The sequence below is a fragment of the Platalea leucorodia genome, assembly GCF_965183815.1.
Source record: "Platalea leucorodia genome assembly, chromosome: 32".
Lineage (NCBI taxonomy): Eukaryota > Metazoa > Chordata > Aves > Pelecaniformes > Threskiornithidae > Platalea > Platalea leucorodia.
In genome coordinates this window covers 49,389-75,438 of record NC_138854.1, presented here as the reverse complement: position 1 = coordinate 75,438, position 26,050 = coordinate 49,389, and the positions used below count along the sequence as shown (strand labels likewise).

The 26,050-nt window shown below is 66.8% G+C and overlaps 2 protein-coding genes across 2 annotated transcripts; one reads left to right on the top strand and one right to left on the bottom strand.

Moving 5' to 3' along the window:
- Positions 1 to 685: 685 nt before the first annotated feature.
- On the top strand, positions 686 to 6,688 carry MAPK7 (mitogen-activated protein kinase 7). The gene is given in 8 exon segments (XM_082334276.1): positions 686 to 699; positions 1,282 to 1,485; positions 2,207 to 2,372; positions 2,596 to 4,079; positions 5,710 to 5,978; positions 5,980 to 6,129; positions 6,227 to 6,354; positions 6,459 to 6,688. Coding segments are annotated over 7 exon segments (2,544 nt in total). The 5' UTR covers positions 686 to 699; positions 1,282 to 1,286; the 3' UTR covers positions 6,607 to 6,688.
- A 4,330-nt stretch (positions 6,689 to 11,018) lies between these two features.
- Positions 11,019 to 25,393, bottom strand: STX1B (syntaxin 1B; the record flags this gene model as incomplete). The annotated part of the gene is made up of 10 exons (XM_082334288.1): positions 11,019 to 11,182; positions 11,331 to 11,441; positions 12,630 to 12,767; positions 13,091 to 13,164; positions 13,262 to 13,370; positions 13,484 to 13,557; positions 13,802 to 13,876; positions 15,862 to 15,961; positions 18,704 to 18,778; positions 25,364 to 25,393. 10 exons carry the CDS (start codon positions 25,391 to 25,393, stop codon positions 11,102 to 11,104), a joined length of 867 nt encoding a protein of 288 aa, XP_082190414.1. The 3' UTR covers positions 11,019 to 11,101.
- Positions 25,394 to 26,050: the final 657 nt, after the last annotated feature.

Sequence of the window (26,050 nt, the reverse complement as noted above, 5' to 3'; positions counted from 1 at the left end):
TGGGGGTCGCGGTGGGGCCCGGGGGCCTGGTCCCCCCCCGAGGCCCGGGGGTCGCTGTGGGTCGCGGTGGGGCCCGGGGGCCTGGTCCCCCCCCGAGGCCTGGGGGTCGCGGTGGGGCCCGGGGGTCGCTGTGGGGCCCGGGGGCCTGGTCCCCCCCCGGGGCCTGGGGGTCGCTGTGGGTCGCGGTGGGGCCCGGGTCCACACCGGGGGGGGGGGGGGGGGGGGCTCCCGGCGCCCCCCAAGCTGCGGGGCCGAGGGAGAAGGGGGCGTGTCCGGCGGCCAAGCCCCGCCCACCGTGACGCCACTTCCTTTACCCATCTCTCCCCCCTTCCACCTCCCCATGGCAACGCCCCCTTAGCAACGCCCGCCCCATAGCAACGCCCGCCCCATAGCAACGCCCGCCCCATAGCAACAGCGGGAAGAATGAGGGGGGAGGGGGCGTGGCCCGCTGAGCCGCGCCCTCCCCCGGCGCTGATTGGCCGGCGGGGGCGAGGGGAGGGCGTGGCCGGAGGGGCGTGGCCGGGGGAAGCGGTGAGTGGAGGGGAGCGCCGGCGGGGCGGGGCGGGGAGGCGTGGCCAAGGCGCTGATTGGTGGGGTGGGGGGGTGGAAGGGGAGGGGCGCGGCCGGGCGGCGTCATATCCGGGCGCCGCGGGGAGCGGCGGGAGCGGCGCCGGGGGGGGGGGGGCGGGGAAGGAGGAGGTGAGTGGTCCCCGGGGGGGGGTTCTCCCCCCCGTCGCCATGGCAACCGCCCCATCGCCATGGCAACCGCCCCGGCCCCATGGCAACCGCCCCGGCCCCATCGCTGCGGCGACCAAGGCCTCGCCCGGGGCCGCTGTGGGGTGTGGGGAGGGCGGGTGGGGGCCCGGGAGATGTGGGGGGCCGGGAGATGTGGGGGGCCGGGAGATGTGGGGCCCTGGGAGATGTGGGGCCGGGAGATGTGGGTCCAAGGGAGATGTGGGGCCGGGAGATGTGGGGCCGGGAGATGTGGGGCTGGGAGATGTGGGGCTGGGAGCCTGGGTCCCTGGGAGATGTGGGTCCCTGGGAGATGTGGGTCCCTGGGAGATGTGGGGCCGGGAGATGTGGGGCCGGGAGATGTGGGGTCTGGACACCTGGGTCCCTGGGAGATGTGGGTCCAAGGGAGATGTGGGGCCGGGAGCCTGGGTCCAAGGGAGATGTGGGGCCGGGAGATGTGGGGTCTGGGCACCGGTATCCCCAGGAGACGTGGGTCTGGGAGACGCGGGGCCGGGGTCGCCGGCTCCGTGCCCTGACGAGGTGGCGCAGGGGCCATGGCGGAGGCGGAGGCGGAGGCGGGGGGCCGGCGGGACCCCCCCGGGCGAGGTTCGGGGGCCGGCGGGGGCCCCCTGGCCCTGCTGAAGGCGCGGGCGCTGGACGTCACCTTCGAGGTGGGGGACGAGTACGAGGTCATCGAGACCATCGGCACCGGCGCCTACGGCGTCGTCAGCTCCGCCCGGCGCCGCGACACCGGTGAGACGGACGCCTGGGTCCCCCCAGGACGCCCGGGCCCCCTGGGTGGGAGATGGGGGGCTCCTGGGTGCCCAGGCCCCCTTGGGTGGGAGATGGGGGGCTCCTGGGTGCCAGGGTCCCCCTGGGTGGGAGATGGGGGGGCTCCTGGACACCAGGATCCCCTTGGGTGGGAGATGGGGGGCACCAAGATGCCCAGGCCCCCTGGGTGGGAGATTGGGGGGCACCAAGACGCCTGGGTCCCCTTGGGTGGGAGATCGGGGGGCTCCTGGACACCAGGGTCCCCTTGGGTGGGAGATGGGGGGACACCAAGGTGCCCAGGTCCCCTTGGGTGGGAGATGGGGGGCTCCTGGGTGCCCGGGTCCCCTTGGGTGGGAGATTGGGGGGCTCCTGGACACCAGGATCCCCTTGGGTGGGAGATGGGGGGCTCCTGGGTGCCCAGGTCCCCTTGGGTGGGAGATTGGGGGGCACCAAGATGCCCGGGCCCCCTGGGTGGGAGATCGGGGGGCTCCCGGACGCCAGGGTCCCCTTGGGTGGGAGATTGGGGGGCACCAAGGTGCCCAGGTCCCCTTGGGTGGGAGATTGGGGGGCTCCCGGACGCCTGGGTCCCCTTGGGTGGGGGCTTCCCGGACGCCCGGGTCCCCTTGGGTGCTCGGGTGGGCACCCTGGGGGCCGTCGGGGCGGGTGACGAGCCCCCCGGACGCCTGGGTCCGCGGGACGTCAGGTCAGCAGGTGGCCATCAAGAAGATCCCCAACGCCTTTGACGTGGTGACCAACGCCAAGCGGACCCTGCGGGAGCTGAAGATCCTCAAGCACTTCAAGCACGACAACATCATCGGCATCAAGGACATCCTCAAGCCCACCGTCCCTTACGGCGAGTTCCGCTCCGTGTGCGTGCCCCGGATGCCTGGGTCCCCGCCACGGCGTCCCCTCGGATGCCTGGGTCCGTGGGGTGGTGGTGGCCCCCACAGGGACGTTCCCAGCCCCCCCCGGACGCTCCTGGGGGGCAGCAGGACGCGTGGGATGGAGCCCACCTGGCCACCGGGGCTCCTGGGGCGGGGCGGGGCCCATGGGGCCCCTCCCGGACGCCTGGGTCCCCCTTCCTGCCTGCAGCTACGTGGTGCTGGACCTGATGGAGAGCGACCTCCACCAGATCATCCACTCGGCGCAGCCGCTGACGCTGGAGCACGTCCGCTACTTCCTCTACCAGCTCCTGCGGGGCCTCAAGTACATCCACTCGGCCAACGTCCTCCACCGCGACCTGAAGCCGAGCAACCTCTTGGTGAACGAGAACTGCGAGCTGAAGATCGGCGACTTCGGCATGGCCCGGGGGCTGGGGGCTGACCCGCGGCACGCCAAGGCCTTCCTCACCGAGTACGTGGCCACCCGCTGGTACCGGGCGCCAGAGCTGCTGCTCTCGCTCCACCGCTACACCCGCGCCATTGACATGTGGTCGGTTGGGTGCATCTTCGCCGAGATGTTGGGTCGCCGGCAGCTCTTCCCCGGCAGGAACTACGTCCACCAGCTGCAGCTCATCATGGCCGTGCTGGGAACGCCGCCGGCCACCGTCATGGCTGCCATCGGCGCCGAACGGGTGCGGGCGTACGTGCAGAGCCTGCCGCCGCGGCCGGCGGTGCCTTGGGAGAGCCTCTTCGGCGACGCCGAGCCGGCGGCGTTGGCGCTGTTGGGTCGGATGCTGCGCTTTGACCCACGGGAGCGGGTGGGAGTGGCCGAGGCGCTGCGGCACCCATTTTTGGCCAAGTACCACGACCCCGAGGATGAGCCCGAGTGCGTCCCCGCCTTCGATTTTGCCTTCGACCGCCAGGCGCTCACCAAGGAGGAGATCAAGGCGGCCATCGTGGCCGAGATCGCCGACTTCCATGCCCGCCGCGACGGTATCCGGCGGCAAATTGCCTTCGCCCCGGCCGGCGGCACCGAAAGCGCAGCCAGCGGAGCCGGTGTCGGCGTCAACGCGGCCAACGGTGCCATGGCCAACGTTAACGTCCCCATGGGCGACATCAACGCGGCCAACGTTGGCGTCAACACAGCTAACGTCAACGTGGCCAACGTCAGCATGGCCAATGCCAGTGTCAATATGGCCAACGTCAACGTGGTCAGCTCCAGTGTCAACATGGCCAACATCAACATGGGCAACGTCAGCATGGCCAACGCCAGCGTCACTGTGGCCAACGCCAGCGTCAACGTGGCCAATGCTGCCATGGCCAACGTCAACGTGGCCAACGTCAGCATGGCCAACGCTGCCATGGCCAACATCAGTGCCACCATGAACAGCAACGTCAACGTGGCCAACGCCGCCATGGGCAGCGTCAACGCCACCATGGCCAACGTCAACGCGGCCAATGTCAATGTGTCCAATGCCACAGTGACCAGTGTTGGCCCCGCCTGGCCCTGCGCCGACGTGGACATGCCGAGCCCTGGCCCCGCCCCTGCCCCTGACTGCCCAATGGACTCTCCCCGGGTGAAGGCGGAGCCAGGGGCCCCCGTGGCACCCAAGCGGGACGGTGCCATCTCCGACGACACCAAGGCCGCCCTCAAGGCTGCTCTGCTCAAGTCGGCCATGAGGAACAAGAGCAAAGGTGAGGGGCGCCCGGAGGCCTGGGTCCCGGGAGGGGCTGGGGTGGGGCTGGGGCTCCTGGGTCCCCCGGTGCCTTAAAGGGTTGGGTTGGTGGCTCCTTCCCAAATTCTTGGTTGCCAGATGTTGGTTGCGGTTGGGCTGGGGGCTCCATCCCCGGACTCCTGGGTCCCAGGGGTTGGGTTGGGGTTGGGGTTGGGGTTGAGGTTGGGATTGGGTGGGGTTGGGATTGGGTTGGGTTGGGGGCTCCGTCCCCGGACTCCTGGGTCCCAGGGGTTGGGGTTGGGTTGGGTTGAGGTTGGGATTGGGTTGGGTTGGGGGCTCCGTCCCCGGACTCCTGGGTCCCAGGGGTTGGGTTGGGGTTGGGATTGGGTTGGGTTGGGGGTTCCATCCCCGGACTCCTGGGTCCCAGGGGTTGGGGTTGGGTTGGGTTGAGGTTGGGATTGGGTTGGGTTGGGGGCTCCGTCCCCGGACTCCTGGGTCCCAGGGGTTGGGTTGGGGGTTCCATCCCCGGACTCCTGGGTCCCAGGGGTTGGGTTGGGGTTGGGGTTGAGGTTGGAGTTGGGTTGAGGTTGGGATTGGGTTGGGTTGGGGGCTCCATCCCTGATCTCCTGGGTCCCAGGGGTTGGGGTTGGGTTGGGTTGAGGTTGGGGTTGGGTTGGGCTGGGGGCTCCATCCCTGATCTCCTGGGTCCCAGGGGTTGGTTGAGGTTGGGGTTGAGTTGAGGTTGGGTTGGGGTTGAGGTTGGAGTTGGGTTGAGGTTGGGATTGGGTTGGGTTGGGGGCTCCATCCCTGATCTCCTGGGTCCCAGGGGTTGGGGTTGGGTTGGGTTGGGTTGAGGTTGTGGTTGGGTTGGGCTGGGGGCTCCATCCCTGATCTCCTGGGTCCCAGGGGTTGAGTTGAGGCTGGGGTTGGGGTGAGGTTGGGGTTGAGTTGAGGTTGGGTTGGGTTGGGGGCTCCATCCCTGATCTCCTGGGTCCCAGGGGTTGGTTGAGGTTGGGGTTGAGTTGAGGTTGGGGTTGGGTTGGGTTGGGTTGAGGTTGGGATTGGGTTGGGGGCTCCATCCCCGGACTCCTGGGTCCCAGGGGTTGGGTTGGGGTTGGGTTGGGTTGAGGTTGGGATTGGGTTGGGGGCTCCATCCCTGATCTCCTGGGTCCCAGGGGTTGGTTGAGGTTGGGGTTGAGTTGAGGTTGGGGTTGGGTTGGGTTGAGGTTGGGATTGGGTTGGGTTGGGGGCTCCATCCCCGGACTCCTGGGTCCCAGGGGTTGGGTTGGGGTTGGGGTTGGGTTGAGGTTGGGTTGGGTTGAGGTTGGGATTGGGTTGGGGGCTCCATCCCTGATCTCCTGGGTCCCAGGGGTTGAGTTGAGGCTGGGGTTGGGGTGAACTTGGGGTTGAGTTGAGGTTGGGTTGGGTTGGGGGCTCCATCCCTGATCTCCTGGGTCCCAGGGGTTGAGTTGAGGTTGGGGTTGAGTTGAGGTTGGGGTTGGGTTGAGGTTGGGATTGGGTTGGGGGCTCCATCCCCGGACTCCTGGGTCCCAGGGGTTGGTTGGGGTTGGGTTGAGGTTGGGTTGGGGTTGGGTTGAGGTTGGGGTTGGGTTGGTGGCTCCATCCCTGATCTCCTGCGTTCCCCTCAGAGCCGCCGTGCGCGGCCCCGGAGGTGCCGGAGGGCCGGAAGCCGGTGACGGCAGCGGAACGGCAGCGGGAGCGGGAGGAGAAGCGCCGGCGGCGGCAGGAGCGGGCGAAGGAGCGGGAGAAGAAGCAACGGGAGCGGGAGCGACGCGAGCCCCGAGGCCGCGGTGAGGGGCTCCGGGGGCTCGTCCTCACCGACGACGACCGTCACCTCCTCGAGCGCTGGACCAAGATGCGGGACGGGGCCCCCCCTCGCCCCCCGCCCCCTCCCCGCCCCCCCCGCCCCTCCTCCCCCTTGCCCCCAACCTTGCGGGGGACCCCCCGAAACTTGGCCGGGCCCCGAGGTCTGGCCGGAGCCCCCCGCCGCTCCCCTCCCGGCGGACCCCGACGTGGCCACCGTCACCCAGCAGCTCTCCAAGTCGCAGGTGAGGGTCCCAGGGGTCCCCCGGCCGGGGGGGGGACCCTGGCGTCGTGGCTTGGCCTCCATCCTCATCATCCTCCTCCTCCTCATCTCCCCCGCAGGTGGAGGACCTGCTGCCCCCCGTCTTTTCGGTGACCCCCAAGGGAAGCGGGGCCGGCTACGGGGTGGGCTTCGACCTGGAGGAGTTCCTCAGCCAATCGCTGGACATGGTGGGGGACGCCAAGGACAGGTGAGCGGGGACCCAAGCGTCCGGGCGGGGAGGGGACCCCGGCGTCCGGGCGAGGACCCCGGCGTCGGGGCTGAGGACACCCCCCCCGCCCCTCCCCACCGCAGCCAAGGCGATTCGGCGCCGCTCTCGGCATCGCTGCTCGCCGATTGGCTGGAGGTCCATCGCCTGAGCCCCGCCGCCCTCGAGAGCCTCCAGCGCGACCTCCAGCTCGGCTCCCCCATGCTGCTCGCCGACGACCTCCCGGACCCCTAACGGAGGGGACCCGGGCGCCCTGGCCCCGCCCTCCCGGCGCCCTGGCCCCGCCCTCCCGGCGCCCAATTAAATTTGTAAGGAAACGGCCCCGTTTCGTGCCCCCCCCCCCGTCCGAGGGACCCGGGCGTCGGTCTCGGCTCTTTGGGGACCTATAGCAGCTATAGGGAATGGTGGGGGGCGGCGGGACCTCGTGGGGGGCTGTCGGAGCCTCCGCAGACCTATAGGAGCCGTAGGGGGCTGTAGGGAGCCATATAGGCTGTCTGGGGACGTATGGGCTCTGCAGCCTTGTTGGAAACTCTATAGGGTCTATAGGAGCTGTAGAGAATGTGCCGGGCTATAGGGAGCTCACGGGTTGCGCAAGATTACATTACGCTATAGAAATCCATAGGGACTGCATGAGGCTATAGGGCCCTGTGCAGGCTGTATGGGAGACTATGGACCAATGGGGTCCTGTATAGGGCTATAGGTGCTGTGGGCGCTATACGGGGCTATAGGGGGTTGTACGGCATTTTAGGCAACCCTGTGGGACTACGGGGAGCTGCATAGGGCTATAAGTAGCTATATATGCATGTATGACTTTATATAGGGCTGTTCAATAGCATATAGAGCAATAAGGGGGCTATAGAGAGCTGTAAGGGGCTATAGGGGCTTGTAGGGACCTTATGGGAGCTATAGGGAGCTGCAGGGACCCTTGGGGGACCCCTAGGAATACAAAGGAGCTGTAGGGATGTCAGGGGAGGTATAGAAACCACATAGCCACCATGGGAGGGCTGTAGGGGCCATACAGGAGCTATAGGGAGCTGTGGGGATGTCGGGGGGGCTATAGGGACCCCGTGGCCGCTATAGGGGGCTGGAGGGACCACACAGGAGCCGTAGGGACCCGCCCCGTGCCCCCCCGCCCCATCCCGAGGAGGAGGAAGGAAGGAGGCGGAGGCGGGTGCGTTTGTGGCATGGGTTTCGTAGCAAATACATCACAGACCACGAGGGGACGATACAGAGCTCGGGGGGCGGGGGACCCCCCGGCCCCCCCGCGGCGCGGGGCGGGGGCAGCGCGGGGGCGCGGCGGCGCTGCGGCGGCCCCCCGGGGCGGGAAATCTAAGTGGGGGGGGGTTCCTCGGCCAGGGGGTGCAGTGGGGGGAGCGGCTGAGGGGGTAGATGGGTGGTGATTGGCGGGGGTCGCTGATGGTGGTTGGGTCGCTGAGGGGGCGGTTGGGCGGTTGACGGGGTGCTTGGTTCATTGGCAGGGTGGTTGGGGACGCTGTTGGGTCATCGAGGGGGTGGCTGGGCGCTTGACAGGGTGCTTGGTTCATTGGCGGGGTGGTCGGGTGGTTGGGGACGCTGTTGGGTCATCGAGGGGGGTAGTTGGGCGGTTGACGGGGTGGTTGGGTCACCAGTGGGGTGGTTGGGTCACCAGTGGGGTGGTTGGGTTGTCAATGGGGTAGGTGGGCGGTTGATGGGGTGGTTGGGCGGGTGACGGGGTGGTTGGGTCACCAGTGGGGTGGTTGGGTTGTCAATGAGGTGGTTGGGTTGTCAATGGGGTCATTGGGCGGTTGACGGGGTGGTTGGGCGGTTGACGGGGTGGTTGGGTCACCAGTGGGGTGGTTGGGTCACCAGTGGGGTGGTTGGGTTGTCAATGGGGTAGGTGGGCGGTTGATGGGGTGGTTGGGCGGTTGACGGGGTGGTTGGGTCACCAGTGGGGTGGTTGGGTTGTCAATGAGGTGGTTGGGTTGTCAATGGGGTCATTGGGCGGGTGACGGGGTGGTTGGGTCACCAGTGGGGTGGTTGGGCGGGTGACGGGGTGGTTGGGTCACCAGTGGGGTGGTTGGGCAGGTGACGGGGTGGTTGGGTCACCAGTGGGGTGGTTGGGTCACCAGTGGGGTGGTTGGGTTGTCAATGAGGTGGTTGGGTTGTCAATGGGGTCATTGGGCGGGTGACGGGGTGGTTGGGTCACCAGTGGGGTGGTTGGGCGGGTGACGGGGTGGTTGGGTCACCAGTGGGGTGGTTGGGTCACCAGTGGGGTGGTTGGGCGGGTGACTGGTTGCTGAGTCAGGCCAGCGGGTGGGCGGTGGCTAAGTCGTGGTTGGTCAGGTGCTTGGAGGAGCAGTTGGCTGGTTGGCTGGGCAGGTGGGCAAGTGGCTGATTGGCCAGTTGGGGCAGCGGGTGATTGGGCAGGAGGCTGAGCTGTCGGGCAGTTGGTGGGTTGGGCGGGCGGGTGACGGGCCGGCTGGGCGGGTGGGTAGTTAGCTGGTTGGGGGGGCGGTTGGTTAGTTGGGGGGCGGTAAGCCAGATGGGTGGTTGGCTGGGTGATCGGCTGGTTGGTTAGCTGGGCGATGGGTTGGTTAGCTGGTTAGCTGCGCAATGGGCCGGTTGGTTAGCTGGGCAATGGGTTGGTTAGCCGGTTAGCTGCGCAATGGGCCGGTTGGTTAGCTGGGCGATGGGCTGGTTAGCTGCGTAATGGGCTGGTTGGTTAGCTGGGCAATGGGTTGGTTAGCTGGTTAGCTGGGCGATGGGTTGGTTAGCTGGGCGATGGGTTGGTTAGCTGGGCGATGGGTTGGTTAGCCGGTTAGCTGCGCAATGGGCCGGTTGGTTAGCTGGGCGATGGGTTGGTTAGCTGGCTGGCAGTTAGCAGGTTAGTTAGGTGGTCGGTTGGTTAGCTGGTTGGATGGCTGGCAGTTAGATGGGTGGTCAGATGGGCTGTTAGCTGGTCAGGTGGGTAGTTAGCTGGTTAGTTGGGTGCTTGGCCGGTTGGTTAGCTGACTGGGTGGGCAGTAGTTAGCTGGTTGGTTGCTTAGCTGTTTGGGTGGGTGGTTGGTTAGTTGTTTGGGTGGGTGGGTGGTTAGCTGGTTGGATGGGTGGCGGGTAGCTGGCTGGGCGGTTGGTTAGCTGGTTGAGCGACTGGTTAGCTAGCTGGATGAGCGGTTAGCTGTTTGAGTGATTGGTTAGCTGGTTGGATGGGTGGCTGGTTAGCTGGTTGGGTGGATGGTTAGGCGATTGGTTAGCCATCCGGATGGGTATTTGGTTAGGTGGGTGGGTGGTTAGCTGGTTGGATGAGCGTTTGGTCAGCTGGTGGGGTGGGCAGTTAACTGGATGGGTTATCTGGGTGGATGGGCGGCGGTTACCTGGTCGGGTGGTTGGTTAACTGGTCGGTTAGCAGGCTGGATGGGTGGCGGTTAGCTGCTTAGATGGGTGGTTAGCAGGTTAGTCGGGCGGGTAATGACGTCACCTCAGATGCGCGGTGGGAATGGGCTAGAGTCACCCCTGCCCGCCATGGAAGCCCCCGATGACCCCCCCAGGACCAGGGAGCAGCGGGGGAGGCCCTCCCCCCCCGCCCCGGGCGGCTCAGCCCAGCCCTACCCATCAGCCTCTCCACGGGGCAGCCTGGCCCCTGACCCCCCCCGGGGGCCTCCCGTGAGCCCCCCCGGGGCCGGGCTGCCCCTCGCCGGGGCCACCCCAACCAAGCCCCCCATGGTCCTTCTCTAGGGTCTTCCTAACCCGGCCCCCGACCCCTGACCCCTCTCTGGGGTCTTCCTAACCCGGCCCCCGACCCCTCTCTGGGGTCAACCCGACCCCCAACCCCTCTCTGGGGTCAACCCGACCCCTGACCCTTCTCTAGGGTCTTCCTAACCCGGCCCCCGACCCCTCTCTGGGGTCAACCCGACCCCTGACCCCTCTCTAGGGTCAACCCAGCCCCTGACCCCTCTCTAGGGTCTTCCTAACCCGACCCCCGACCCCTCTCTAGGGTCAACCCGACCCCTGACTGCTCCCTACAGTCAAACCAGGCTGACCCCCGACCCCTCTCTAGGGTCAACGTGACCCATGGCCCCCGTCTGAGGCCAACCCCGCCCCAAATCCTTCCCTCGGGGCCTCCAAACCCGACCCGCGGCCCCTCTTTAGGGTTGACCCCGACCCGTGGGCCTGTCTTTAGGGTCAGCTTGACCCATGACCCCTCTCTGGGGTCAGCCCGACCCAACTGCCCCCATAATCGCTCCCAAAGGTCAACCCAGGCCAACCCGTGACCCCTCTTGAGCGTCCACCCCACCCCGGGGCCCCCCCCTTCTCAGCTCACCCTGACCCCAGCCCCGGGGCCCCCCTTGACCCCTCTGCCCCTCCCCAGCCCCCCTCTAGGGCCGCCCCCTGCCCCCCGGGCGCCCCCCCCAAGCACAGCGCATGGATGGGAGATGGGGGTGGCGGGGGTTCTGGGAGCGGGGCGAAACGAGGAGAAGTGGGGAGGACCCGGGCATCTGGGGAGCGGGATGATGGGATGGATGGAGGCCGACGAGCCGCTTAGATTTGCCGGCCCCGGGGGCCGGGCCGGGCCGCTCTGGTCCGCGGGGGCGGCGGGTGATTGGACCACGTGCTGTTATGTCCGTTCGCATGAACAATTGTCTCTTAATTTATTCTTATTCTCGCTTATGTGGTTATTCTCGTTACCGGGGGGCGGGGGCAAGGAGGAGAGGGGGGCGTGAATCGCTGCCGCGGGGGCGCGCCGGGGGCCCTACAAGCCCAACGTGCCCCCGATGGAGGAGGCCAAGACCACCCCCAGCACCACGCAACAAATTATGATCATAATTTTCTTCTACGTTACCCCCAAAAAAAAATGACGTCCGGGCAGCGCGGGGAGGAGAGAGGAGAGAAGAGAGGAGCGTTACGGAGCGGGAGAAGCCCCCCCCTGCGCTGAGGACCCAGGCGCCCGGGCTCCCGGCCCACCCCACCCCATCACTCACCCTCCGGGCTTTGCTCTGGTACTTTACGGCTTTTTTGGTGTCCGACACGGCCCGTTCCACGTAGTCGACCGAGTGCTCCACGTTGTACTCGATGCGGTCGATCATCTCGCCCTGAAAAGCCAGAGCCCAACCCTGAGCTGCACCCTGGCTTTTGGGGGGTTCTAGATGACCCTTGGTGGGCTCCCAAGCTTTCGATGGCATCTAGGCGAGCCAATGAGCCCTGATAATGGCTTTTGGGGGGTTCTAGATGACCCTTGGTGGGCTCCAGAGCTTTCGATGGCATCTAGGCGAGCCAGTGAGCCCTAGTAATGGCTTTTGGGGGGTTCTAGATGACCCTTGGTGGGCTCCAGAGCTTTCGGTGGCGTCTAGGCGAGCCAATGAGCCCTGATAATGGCTTTTGGGGGGTTCTAGATGACCCTTGGTGGGCTCCGGAGCTTTCGATGGCATCTAGGTGAGCCAGTGAACCCTAGTAATGGCTTTTGGGGGGTTCTAGATGACCCTTGGTGGGCTCCCAAGCTTTCGATGGCATCTAGGCGAGCCAATGAGCCCTGGTAATGGCTTTTGGGGGGTTCTAGATGACCCTTGGTGGGCTCCCAAGCTTTCGATGGCATCGAGGTGAGCCAATGAGCCCTGGTAATGGCTTTTGGGGGGTTCTAGATGACCCTTGGTGGGCTCCCAAGCTTTCGATGGCATCTAGGTGAGCCAGTGAGCCCTGGTAATGGCTTTTGGGGGGTTCTAGATGACCCTTGGTGGGCTCCAGAGCTTTCGGTGGCGTCTAGGCGAGCCAATGAGCCCTGATAATGGCTTTTGGGGGGTTCTAGATGACCCTTGGTGGGCTCCGGAGCTTTCGATGGCATCTAGGCGAGCCAATGAGCCCTGGTAATGGCTTTTGGGGGGTTCTAGATGACCCTTGGTGGGCTCCGGAGCTTTCGATGGCATCTAGGTGAGCCAATGAGCCCTGGTAATGGCTTTTGGTGGGTTCTAGATGACCCTTGGTGGGCTCGAGTGCTTTCGATGGCGTCGAGGTGAGCCAATGAGCCCTAAATATATTTTTTGGAGGGTTCTAGGTGACCCAATGGTCTCTTGGTGGGCTTGAGAGCTTTTGATCATGGGTTCTAGGTGACCCCATGGGCTCCAGAAGTTTCGACGGAGTCTAGGTGACCCAGCGATCCCTCACATTTTGTTTCTCCGTGGGAGGGAGGGATCCACGGGATCCGGTACCTCGCTGGGGGCTTTGTGCGGGTCCTCGACCCCAAGGCGGGCGGGTCCAAGCCCTCCCTCCGCCCCTCCCCCCCGTACCTGGCTCTCCACCAGCATCGCCATGTCCACAAACATGTCGTGCAGCTCCCGGATGCTCGTTTCCAGCTTGATGATCTCGTTGTGTCGCGTCTCGATCTCGTTCAGGGCCTGTTTGGTCATCTGCGAGTCCATTTTGATCTGGGAGGAGAGAGGAGAGGCAGCTGGGAGCGTAGGGCGGGGCTGCTTGGGCCGGAGACCGTCCAATGGGGCTGCAGGTCCCCCAGCAGGTCATAGGCAACGGTTCCTAGGTCGTGCGATGATTTGGGGGCGTCTCCTTGGGTTCTAGGTGACCCAACGGGTTCCGGGTGACCCAATGGGCACCAGGTCCCTGAAAAGGCCCCAGGGGACCTCCTGGTTTTCAAGGGACGCAGGCGTTCGGGGCGTCCCATCGGCCCCCGCGCAGGGCTCGTTGGGTTCCGGGTACCCCATTGGGTGCTGGCGGGCGGAGAGGCCTCACGTACGTCATCCGTGAAGATGGCCAGCTTCCCGCTCTCCAGCATGTCCTCCAGCTCCTCGTTGGTGGTGGTCCGGCCGGCTGCGGAGAGAGGGGAGGTGGCGGTGGGTGGCGCCCCCCCACCCCCAGCCCGCGGCGTCTCCTCCGCCGCGCCCCGGCCCCGCCCCCCGCGACCTACTGATCTCCAGCTGCCGCTGGATCCTGTCCTTGCAGCGGTCGCGGTACTTGGACTGGGTGGCGTTGTACTCCGTCATCACCTCCACGAACTTGCGGGACAGCGTCGAGTGCTGGGGGCGCGGGGGGAAGGGGGGCGCGGCGTGGGCGAGGGCCCTCGCGCCGGCGGCCGCCGCCGCCGAGGAGGAGGAGGAGGAGGAGGAAGGGCGGTGGGGAGGAGGGATACCTGCGTTTTCCGGATGCGGAGGTCGGCCGAGGAGCGGTTCAGCCCTTCCTCCTGCTCGATGCTCTGCTCGATGGCTGCAGGAGAGGACGGCGCGACCCCGTCCTCCGTCACTGACCTCCCCCGGGGCGGGGTTGGCCACCCCCTCCCCGCCCAAGGTGGCCACCGCCGGTGTGCAGAACCCCCCCCCGCGATGGCCGCCCCCCCCCGCGATGGCCGCCCCCCGCGAGATGGCCGCCCCCCGCGAGATGGCCGCCCCCCCCGCGATGGCCGCCCCCCGCGAGATGGCCGCCCCCCGCGAGATGGCCGCCGCGAGGTCACCTTTCAACTTGGAGCGGACTTTGTTCGCCGTCTTCTTGATGTCGGCCGTGAGGTCCTCCAGCTCCTGCTTCGTCTCTGGGGGAGGGGGATACGTCACCCCCCCGGCGTCACCCCCCGGTGTCACCCCCCGGCGTCACCCCCCGCTTTCCCTCCACGGTGTCCCTGGTGTCCCTCCATCCCCCGTGTCCCCACACTGTCCCTGGTGTCCCTCCATCCCCCGTGTCCCTCACCGTGTCCCTGGTGTCCCTCCATCCCCCGTGTCCCCACGGTGTCCCCATCTCCTGGTGTCCCTCCATCCCCCGTGTCCCTCACCGTGTCCCTGGTGTCCCTCCATCCCACGTGTCCCCACGGTGTCCCCATCTCCTGGTGTCCCTCCATCCCACGTGTCCCTCACCGTGTCCCCAGCTCCTGGTGTCCCTCCATCCCCCGTGTCCCTCACCGTGTCCCTGGTGTCCCTCCATCCCACGTGTCCCCACGGTGTCCCCAGCTCCTGGTGTCCCTCCATCCCCCGTGTCCCCACGCTGTCCCTGGTGTCCCTCCATCCCCCGTGTCCCCACGGTGTCCCCATCTCCTGGTGTCCCTCCATCCCACGTGTCCCTCACCGTGTCCCCAGCTCCTGGTGTCCCTCCATCCCCCGTGTCCCCACGCTGTCCCTGGTGTCCCTCCATCCCCCGTGTCCCCACGGTGTCCCCATCTCCTGGTGTCCCTCCATCCCACGTGTCCCTCACCGTGTCCCCAGCTCCTGGTGTCCCTCCATCCCCCGTGTCCCCACGCTGTCCCTGGTGTCCCTCCATCCCCCGTGTCCCCACGGTGTCCCCATCTCCTGGTGTCCCTCCATCCCACGTGTCCCTCACCGTGTCCCCAGCTCCTGGTGTCCCTCCATCCCCCGTGTCCCCACGCTGTCCCTGGTGTCCCTCCATCCCCCGTGTCCCCACGGTGTCCCCATCTCCTGGTGTCCCTCCATCCCACGTGTCCCCAGGGTGTCCCTGGTGTCCCTCCATCCCACGTGTCCCTCACCGTGTCCCCATCTCCTGGTGTCCCTCCATCCCACGTGTCCCTCACCGTGTCCCCAGCTCCTGGTGTCCCTCCATCCCACGTGTCCCTCACCGTGTCCCTGGTGTCCCTCCATCCCACGTGTCCCCATGGTGTCCCCATCTCCTGGTGTCCCTCCATCCCACGTGTCCCTCACCGTGTCCCTGGTGTCCCTCCATCCCCCGTGTCCCTCACCGTGTCCCTGGTGTCCCTCCATCCCACGTGTCCCCACGCTGTCCCTGGTGTCCCTCCATCCCCCGTGTCCCCACGGTGTCCCCAGCTCCTGGTGTCCCTCCATCCCCCGTGTCCCTCACCGTGTCCCTGGTGTCCCTCCATCCCACGTGTCCCCACGGTGTCCCCATCTCCTGGTGTCCCTCCATCCCACGTGTCCCCAGGGTGTCCCTGGTGTCCCTCCATCCCACGTGTCCCTCACCGTGTCCCTGGTGTCCCTCCATCCCACGTGTCCCTCACCGTGTCCCCAGCTCCTGGTGTCCCTCCATCCCACGTGTCCCCACGCTGTCCCTGGTGTCCCTCCATCCCCCGTGTCCCTCACCGTGTCCCCAGCTCCTGGTGTCCCTCCATCCCACGTGTCCCCACGCTGTCCCTGGTGTCCCTCCATCCCCCGTGTCCCCACGGTGTCCCCATCTCCTGGTGTCCCTCCATCCCACGTGTCCCTCACCGTGTCCCTGGTGTCCCTCCATCCCACGTGTCCCCATGGTGTCCCCAGCTCCTGGTGTCCCCCCACCCCCCGTGTCCCCATGGTGTCCCTGGTGTCCCCCCGCCCCCCGTGTCCCTCACCGTGTCCCCAGCTCCTGGTGTCCCCCCGCCCCCCGTGTCCCCACCGTGTCCCCGTGTCCCCCCGCCCCCCGTGTCCCCATGGTGTCCCTGGTGTCCCCCCGCCCCCCGTGTCCCCACCGTGTCCCCGTGTCCCCCCGCCCCCCGTGTCCCCATGGTGTCCCTGGTGTCCCCCCGCCCCCCGGGTCCCCACCGTGTCCCCGTGTCCCCCCGCCCCCCGTCCCCCCGCTCACTCTCGTCGGGGTTGGGGGCGGCCAGGATGGCGCTGTGCTGCTTCTTCACCTGCTCCACGTCCTCCGACAGCTTCTCGATGCAGCCCCGGATCTCCTCCACCTGCGGGGGGGCACGGGGGGGTCACGGGGGGGTCACGGGGGGGTCACGGGGGGGTCACGGGGGGTCACGGGGGGGTCACGGGGGGCACCACGGGGGTCACGGGGACATAGGAAGCCGCGAGCCCCGTACGGAGCCCGTATGGGGGACATAGGGGGCAGGCGCGACGGACGGGCGGGGGCATGTGTCGGGGAGGCGTCGCGGGCGTATGGGGGGGGGCGTATGGGGGGGACGTATGGGGGGGGCGTATGGGGGGGGCGTATGGGGGGGACGTATGGGGGGGCGTATGGGGGGGGCGTATGGAGGGGCGTATGGGGGGGCGTATGGGGGGGCGTATGGAGGGGCGTATGGGGGGACGTATGGGGGGGCGTATGGGGGGGACGTATGGGGGGCGTATGGGGGGACGTATGGGGGGACGTATGGGGGGGCGTATGGGGGGACGTATGGGGGGACGTATGGGGGGCGTATGGGGGGACGTATGGGGGGACGTATGGGGGGGACGTATGGGGGGGACGTATGGGGGGGACGTATGGAGGGGCGTATGGGGGGGACGTATGGGGGGGACGTATGGGGGGGGACGTATGGGGGGGCGTATGGGGGGACGTATGGAGGGACGTATGGGGGGGACGTATGGGGGGGACGTATGGGGGGGACGTATGGGGGGACGTATGGGGGGACATATGGAGGGACGTATGGGGGGACGTATGGGGGGGGGACGTATGGAGGGACGTATGGGGGGGCGTATGGGGGGGACGTATGGGGGGGACGTATGGGGGGGACGTATGGGGGGGACGTATGGGGGGACGTATGGGGGGACATATGGGGACAGGCACGTGGGGGTGCGTATGCAGCCCCCTGTATGGCCCGGGGGTGGGTTGACGGGTCCTATAGGGGGGGTCTGGGGGTGTCTCAGCCCTATAGGGGGATGAGGGAGCTCTATAGGCTCCGTGTAAGGCCTGGCAGGAGTCTTGGGCCCCATAGGGATCTGGGGGCTCTATAGGGTCCATGTAGGGTCTGGAGGAGGTCATATAGGGTCTGGGGGGGGGGCGTCTTTGGCCCCATAGGGGGTCTGCAGGGTCCTATAGGGGCTCTGCAGGCTCTATAGGTTGTCTGGGAGCTCTATAGGGGGTCTTTGGCCCCATAGGGGCTCTGGGGGCTCGATAGGGTGCCTGGGGGGTCCTGTAGTGGGTCTGGAAGCTCTATAGGGGGTCTTTGGCCCCATAGGGGGTCTGGGGGCTCTATAGGGGTCTGGGGGGCCCCATAGGGGGCCTGGGGGCCCTACAGAGTGTCTGGGGGTTCCTATAGGGGATCTGGGGGTTCCTATAGGGGATATGAGGGTTCCTATAGGGGTCGGGGCATTCCTACAAGGGGCCAGGGGGTTCCTACAGGGGGTCAGGGGTTCCTACAGGGGGTTGGGGGGTTCCTATACGGGTCGGCAGGTTCCTATAGGGGCTCTGGGGGTTCCTATAGGGGGTCGGGGGGTTCCTATAGGGGGCCGGGGGTCCCTATAGGGGTCAGGGGGTTCCTATAGGGTGTCTGGGGGCTCTACAGGGGGTCGAGGGGTTCCTATAGGGGTCGGGAGGGTCCTACAGGGGGTTGGGGTGTTCCTATAGGAGACTGAGGGGTTCCTGTATGGGGTTGGGGGGTCCTGGAGGGGCTCTGGGGTCCCTATAGGGGGTTGGGGGGGTCCCTATAGGGGCCGGGGGTCCCTATAGGGGTTGGGAAGTCCCTATAGGGGGTTGGGGGGGTCCTATAGGGGTTGGGAGGTCCCTATAGGGGCTCTGGGGTCCCTATAGGGGGTCGGGGGGTTCCTATAGGGGGCCGGGGGTCCCTATAGGGGTCAGGGGGATCCTATAGGGTGTCTGGGGGCTCTATAGGGGGTCGGGGGTCCCTATAGGGGTCGAGAGGTCCCTATAGGGGCTCTGGGGGTCCCTATAGGGGGTCGGGAGGTCCCTATAGGGGGCCAGGCAGTCCCTATAGGGGTCGGGGGGTTCCTATAGGGGTTGGGAGGTCCCTATAAGAGGTCAGGGCATCCGTATAGGGGGTCGGGGCATTCCTATAGGGGCTCTGGGGTCCCTATAGGGGAGCGGGGGGTCCCTATAGGGGGCCAGGGAGTCGCTATAGGGGTCGGGGGGTTCCTATAGGGGGTCGGGGCATTCCTATAGGGTGTCTGGGGGCTCTATAGGGGTCGGGGGTCCCTATAAGGGGTCAGGCGGTCCCTATAGGGGTTGGGAGGTCCCCATAGGGGGTCGGGGGTCCCTATAGGGGTCAGGGGGTCTCTATAGGGGCTCTGGGGTCCCTATAGGGGGCTGGGGTCCCTATAGGGGGTCGGGGGGTCCCTATAGAGGGTCGAGGGTCCCTATAGGGGCTCTGGGGTCCCTATAGGGTGTCGGGGGTCCCCATAGGGGGTCAGGGGGTCCCTATAGGGGCCGGGGGTCCCCATAGGGGTCGGGGGTCCCCATAGGGGGTCGGGGGGTCCCTATAGGGGCTCTGGGGGCTTTATAGGGGTCGGGGGGGGTCCCTATAGGAGTCAGGGGGTCCCTATAGGGGGTCAGGGGGTCCCTATAGGGGCTCTGGGGGCTCTATAGGGGTCGGGGGGGTCCCCATAGGGGCCGGGGGTCCCCATTGGGGCCGGGGGGGTCCCTATAGGGGGCTGGGGTCCCTATAGGGGGTCGGGGGGTCCCCATAGGGGCCGGGGGTCCCCATAGGGGCCGGGGCCCCTGCGGGGTCCGCGCGGGGCGCGACCTGCTCGAAGAACTCGTCCATGAAGTGGTCGCGGTCGACGTGGACGACCTCCTCCTCATCGTCGCTGTCCTTGGCCTGCGGGGGCGGGGCTCAGCGGGGCGGGGCCGGGGCGGGGCGCGGCCCCGCCCTCGCCGCCTCCCGCCCATTGGCTGCGCCCACCCCGCCTCATTTGCATAAAGGGAGGGGGGGGGCGGGGGGTGAAGGGCGAAGGCCGTTGGCCGCCCCGGAGCGCGGGCGCCCCGTGATTGGCCGAGGGCCGTGACTCATCTGCGTGGCCTGATCCTTCCCCGCCGCTGCCCCTTCTGATTGGCTGCCTGGCCCCGGCTCATTTGCATACAGGTGCCCGCCCCCACCTGCCTTTCCATTAACCTGCCCGGCTCATTTGCATATCCCCTCTGGCGGGGGGGCTCATTTGCATAGCCCCACCCCTGCACCACAGCCCACCCTCACGCCATTGGCTCCCGCCATGCCTGATTTGCATAAAGACCCCCCCATGCTGCCTCCTGATTGGCTGCCGGCTCCCTGCCACTCCCCACGCTCATTTGCATGCAGCGGCTCTCCCGGCAGCTCATTGGCCGCCGGGGGGGGGGGGTGTGGGGGGCGGTGCCACTGGAGGGATCCCCGCAGCCGATTGGCTGAGCTGGGGGTGATCCCCTGGCGGAGGCCCCGCCCCTTGCGGGGACCCAGGGGCCGGGGAGCCCCCGCACGCGCCCCCCACGTGTCACCATGCCCCATAGCGCCCCATAGAGCCCCATAGAGCCCCATAGGGCCCCATAGAGCCCCATAGAGCCCCATAGCGCCCCATAGAGCCCCATAGAGCCCCATAGAGCCCCATAGCACCCCACAGAGCCCCATAGAGCCCCATAGCGCCCCACAGAGCCCCATAGCGCCCCATAGAGCCCCATAGAGCCCCATAGCACCCCACAGAGCCCCATAGAGCCCCATAGAGCCCCATAGCGCCCCACAGAGCCCCATAGAGCCCCATAGCGCCCCATAGAGCCCCATAGGGCCCCATAGAGCCCCATAGAGCCCCATAGCACCCCACAGAGCCCCATAGAGCCCCATAGAGCCCCATAGCGCCCCATAGAGCCCCATAGAGCCCCATAGCGCCCCATAGGGCCCCATAGAGCCCCATAGCACCCCACAGAGCCCCATAGAGCCCCATAGAGCCCCATAGCGCCCCATAGAGCCCACCTACTGCACCCCACAGCGCCCCACAGCGCCCCACAGAGCCCCATAGCGCCCCACAGCGCCCCATAGCGCCCCATAGAGCCCCATAGCGCCCCATAGCGCCCCACAGAGCCCACCTACTGTGCCCCACAGCACCCCACTGCCCTCCCCTGCACCCCACAGCGCCCTATTGCAAGCTCTGCAGCACCCCCCAGCACCCCATTGCACCCCCCAGCACCCACTGCACCCCCCAGCACCCATTGCACCCTCTTGCAAGCTCTGCAGCACCCCACAGCACCCACAGCACCCACAGCACCCCATAGCACCCCACTGCACCCATTGCACCCTCTTGCAAGCTCTGCTGCACCCCACAGCACCCCCAGCACCCACAGCACCCCATAGCACCCCACTGCACCCATTGCACCCTCTTGCAAGCTCTGCTGCACCCCACAGCACCCGCAGCACCCCATGGCACCCCACAGCACCCATTGCAAGCTCTGCTGCACCCCACAGCACCCATTGCACCCCCCAGCACCCGTTGCACCCTCTTGCAAGCTCTGCTGCACCCCACAGCACCCCATTGCAAGTTCTGCTGCACCCCACGGCACCCCACAGCGCCCCGTTGCACCCCACAGCGCCCATTGCACCCATTGCACCCCCCAAGCACCCATTGCACCCTCTTGCAAGCTCTGCAGCACCCCACAGCACCCCACAGCACCCACAGCACCCCATTGCACCCCCCAGCACCCATTGCACCCTCTTGCAAGCTCTGCTGCACCCCACAGCACCCACAGCACCCACAGCACCCCATAGCACCCCCCAGCACCCATTGCACCCCCCAGCACCCGTTGCACCCTCTTACAAGCTCTGCAGCACCCCACAGCACCCCACAGCACCCACAGCACCCCATTGCATCCCCCAGCACCCATTGCACCCTCTTGCAAGCTCTGCTGCACCCCACGGCACCCATTGCACCCCCAGCACCCATTGCACCCCCCAGCACCCATTGCACCCTCTTGCAAGCTCTCCTGCACCCCACACCCCCAGCACCCCATTGCACCCCCAGTACCCCATTGCACCCCACAGCACCCATTGCACCAACAGCACCGCTCTGCAGACCCGCACCCAGCACCCCCATGCAGCTCTGCACCACAGCACCCACATGCACCAGCCATGCAGCTGCAGCCCCACAGCACCCACAGCACCCCATGCCACCACAGCACCCATGCAGCTCCTGCACCTGCACCACAGCACCCAGCACCCTAGCACCCCCAGCACCCATTGCACCCTCTTGCAACTCGGCACCCCACAGCACCCACAGCACCCACAGCACCCATAGCACCCCACTGCACCCATTGCACCCTCTTGCAAGCTCTGCAGCACCCCACAGCACCCGCAGCACCCCATGCACCCCACAGCACCCATGCACTTGCAAGCTCTGCTGCACCCCACAGCACCGCATTGCACCCCCCAGCACCCGTTGCACCCTCTTGCAAGCTCTGCTCACCCCACAGCACCCCATTGCAAGTTCTGCTGCACCCCACAGCACCCATTGCAGTCCAGCAGCACCCACAGCACCACAGCACCCCCAGCACCCCCCAGCACCCATAGCACCCCCCAGCACCCATTGCACCCTCTTGCAAGCTCTGCTGCACCCCACAGCACCCGCAGCACCCACAGCACCCCATAGCACCCCCCAGCACCCATTGCACCCTCTTGCAAGCTCTGCTGCACCCCACAGCACCCACAGCACCCCATTGCACCCCACAGCACCCATTGCACCCGCAGCACCCCACTGCAGCCCACTGCAGCCCCAGCACCCCACTGCGGCCCCCCCGGGACCCCCAGCACCCCACTGCACCCATAGCACCCTGTGGCGCCCTATTGCACCCCAGAGCACCCACAGCGCCCCATTGCAGCCCCCCCTGCACCCCATGGCACCCTATAGCCCCCATAGGACCCTATTGCACCCCACTGCACCCACTGCAGCCCCCCCGAGCATCCCCTGCACCCTATAGCACCCCATTGCACCCTATAGCCTCCATAGGACCCTATTGCACCCCACTGCACCCACTGCAGCCCCCCTGAGCATCCCCTGCATCCTATAGCACCCCATTGCACCCTATAGCCCCCATAGGACCCTATTGCACCCCACTGCACCCACTGCAGCCCCCCCGAGCATCCCCTGCACCCTATAGCACCCCATTGCACCCTATAGCCTCCATAGGACCCTATTGCACCCCACTGCACCCACTGCAGCCCCCTGAGCATCCCCTGCACCCTATAGCACCCCATTGCACCCTATAGCCTCCATAGGACCCTATTGCACCCCACTGCACCCACTGCAGCCCCCCCGAGCATCCCCTGCACCCTATAGCACCCCATTGCACCCTATAGCCTCCATAGGACCCTATTGCACCCCACTGCACCCACTGCAGCCCCCCCTGAGCATCCCCTGCACCCTATAGCACCCCATTGCACCCTATAGCCTCCATAGGACCCTATTGCACCCCACTGCACCCACTGCAGCCCCCCTGAGCATCCCCTGCACCCTATAGCACCCCATTGCACCCTATAGCCCCCATAGGACCCTATTGCACCCCACTGCACCCACTGCAGCCCCCCCGAGCATCCCCTGCACCCTATAGCACCCCATTGCACCCTATAGCCCCCCATAGGACCCCATTGCACCCCATAGCCTCCTATAGCCCCCTATAGCCCCCATAGCCCCCTATAGGACCCTATTGCACCCCATAATCCCCTATAGGACCCTACTGCACCCTATGGCACCCCATTGCACCCAAAGCACCCCACAGCACCCACTGCAGCCCCCCAGCGTCCCACGCACCCCACAGCATCCTATAGCCCCCTATAGCCCCCTATAGCCCCCATAGCCCCCTATAGGACCCTATTGCACCCCATAGCACCCCACAGCACCCATTGCACCCACTGCAGCCCCCCAGCATCCCATGCACCCCGTAGCCCCCCATTGCACCCTATAGTCTCCATAGCACCCTATAGCTTCCTATAGTCTCCATAGCACACTATAGCCTCCATAGGACCCTATAGGACCCTATAGCCCCCTATGGCACCCCACTGCACCCACAGCACCCCATGCACCCCACAGCACCCATTGCAGCCCCCTAGCATCCCTTGCACCCCATAGCACCCTATGGCCCCCTATAGCCCCCATAGCCCCCTATAGGGCCCTATTGCACCCTATGCCACCCCACTGCACCCAAAGCACCCCATTGCACCCTATAGCCCCCTACAGCCTCCTATAGCCCCCCTAGCACACCTATAGGACCCTATGGCACCCCACAGCCCCCAGAGCACCCCTTGCACCCCATAGCCCCCATGGCACCCAAAGTCCCTTATGGCCCCCTATAGCCTCCTATAGCCCCCATAGCCCCCTATAGCCCCTTATAGCCCCCTATAGCCCCCCTAGCACACCTATAGGACCCTATGGCACCCTATAGCCCCCTATAGCCCCCCTAGCACACCTATAGGACCCTATGGCACCCCATAGCCCCCACAGCACCCATTGCACCCCACGGCACCCTATGGAACCCCACAGCCCCCCATGGCCCCCTATGGCCCCCTATAGCCCCTATAGCCCCCTATGGCCCCCTATAGCTGCCTATAGCCTCCTATAGCCCCCTATGGCCCCCTATAGCCCCCCATGGCCCCTATAGCCCCCTATGGCCCCCTATGGCCCCCTATAGCCCCTATAGCCCCCTATGGCCCCCTATAGCTGCCTATAGCCTCCTATAGCCCCCTATGGCCCCCTATAGCCCCCCATGGCCCCTATAGCCCCCTATGGCCCCCTATGGCCCCTACAGCCCCTATAGCCTCCTATGGCCCCCTATGGCCCCCTATAGCTGCCTATAGCCTCCTATAGCCCCCATGCCCCCCCATGGCCCCCTATAGCCCCCATGGCCCCCATAGCCCCTATAGCCCCCATAGCCCCCATGGCCCCCCATAGCCCCTATAGCCCCCATAGCCCCCATGGCCCCTATAGCCCCCTATGGCCCCCATAGCCCCCATAGCCCCCTATAGCCCCTATAGCCCCCATGGCCCCTATAGCCCCCTATAGCTCCCATAGCCCCCTATAGCCCCTATAGCCCCCCATAGCCCCCATAGCCCCCTATAGCCCCTATAGTCCCTATAGCCCCCACAGCCCCTATAGCCCCCACAGCCCCTATAGCCCCCATAGCCCCCTATAGCCCCTATAGCCCCCTATAGCCCCCCACAGCCCCCATAGCCCCCATAGCCCCCCATAGCCCCCTATGGCCCCCATAGCCCCCTATGGCCCCCTATGGCCCCCATAGCCCCCTATAGCCCCCATAGCCCCTATAGCCCCCTATGGCCCCCATAGCCCCTATAGCCCCCTATGGCCCCCTATAGCTGCCTATAGCCTCCTATAGCCCCCTATGGCCCCCTATAGCCCCCCATGGCCCCTATAGCCCCCTATGGCCCCCTATGGCCCCTACAGCCCCTATAGCCTCCTATGGCCCCCTATGGCCCCCTATAGCTGCCTATAGCCTCCTATAGCCCCCATGCCCCCCCATGGCCCCCTATAGCCCCCATGGCCCCCATAGCCCCTATAGCCCCCATAGCCCCCATGGCCCCTATAGCCCCCTATGGCCCCCATAGCCCCCATAGCCCCCTATAGCCCCCTATGGCCCCCATAGCCCCCATAGCCCCCTATAGCCCCTATAGCCCCTATAGCCCCCTATAGCCCCCTATAGCCCCCCACAGCCCCCATAGCCCCCATAGCCCCCATGGCCCCCTATAGCCCCCATAGCCCCCCATAGCCCCCTATAGCCCCCATAGCCCCCCATAGCCCCTATAGCCCCTATAGCCCCCTATAGCCCCCTATAGCCCCCATAGCCCCTATAGCCCCCATAGCCCCCATAGCCCCCATACCCCCATAGCCCCCATAGCCCCCTATAGCCCCCATAGCCCCCTATGGCCCCCATACCCCCATAGCCCCCCATAGCCCCTATAGCCCCCTATAGCCCCCTATAGCCCCCATAGCCCCCCATAGCCCCTATAGCCCCCATAGCCCCTATAGCCCCTATAGCCCCCTATAGCCCCCTATAGCCCCCATAGCCCCCCATAGCCCCTATAGCCCCCATAGCCCCTATAGCCCCTATAGCCCCCTATAGCCCCCTATAGCCCCCATAGCCCCCCATAGCCCCTATAGCCCCCATAGCCCCCATAGCCCCTATAGCCCCCATAGCCCCCATAGCCCCCATAGCCCCCATGGCCCCTATAGCCCCCATAGCCCCCATAGCTCCCATACCCCCATAGCCCCCCATACCCCCATAGCCCCCATAGCCCCTATAGCCCCCATAGCCCCCCATAGCCCCTATAGCCCCCTATGGCCCCCATAGCCCCCATAGCCCCCCATAGCCCCTATAGCCCCCTATGGCCCCCATAGCCCCCATAGCCCCCATACCCCCCCCCCCCCCCCCCCCCGCTCACGCTGCGGAGCTCCTGGGTCCGGTCCTTCATGGCGGGGGGGGAGGGGAGGGAGGGCGAGGGGCGGGGGGGGAGGGGGGCGACGGGGGGGCCCCGGGCGCGCGGGGGCGGGGGCGGGGGCGGGGGGGCCCCAGGCGCGCGGGGGTGGGGGCGGGGGGGGCCCGGGCGCGCGGGGGCTGCGGCGGCGGCTGCGGCTGCGGCGGGGGGAGGGGAGGGGAGGGGGGGGGGAGGGGGGCGGCTGCGCAAAGGGGGCTGCGCAAAGGGGGGGCGGGGGGCGGGGGCGGGGCTTGCACGCGGCCGGCCTTGCACGGCGCCTTGCACGCTCGTGCCCTTGCAGGGGTGCTCATTGCACGAGCCCTTGCACGCTCGTGCCCTTGCACGGGCCCTTGCACGCTCGTGCCCTTGCAGGGGTGCCGCTTGCACGGGCCCTTGCACGCTTGGACCCTTACACGGGGCATTGCACGCTTGTACTCTTGCAGGGGTGCTGCTTGCACGAGCCCTTGCACGCCCAAACCCTTGCAGGGGTGCTGCTTGCATGAGCCCTTGCACACTTGTACCCTTGCACGGCGCCTTGCACGCTCGGACCCTTGCAGGGGTGCTGCTTGCACAGGCCCTTGCACGCTCGAACCCTTGCACGGGGCATTGCACGCTCGTCCCCTTGCAGGGGTGCCGCTTGCACGAGCCCTTGCA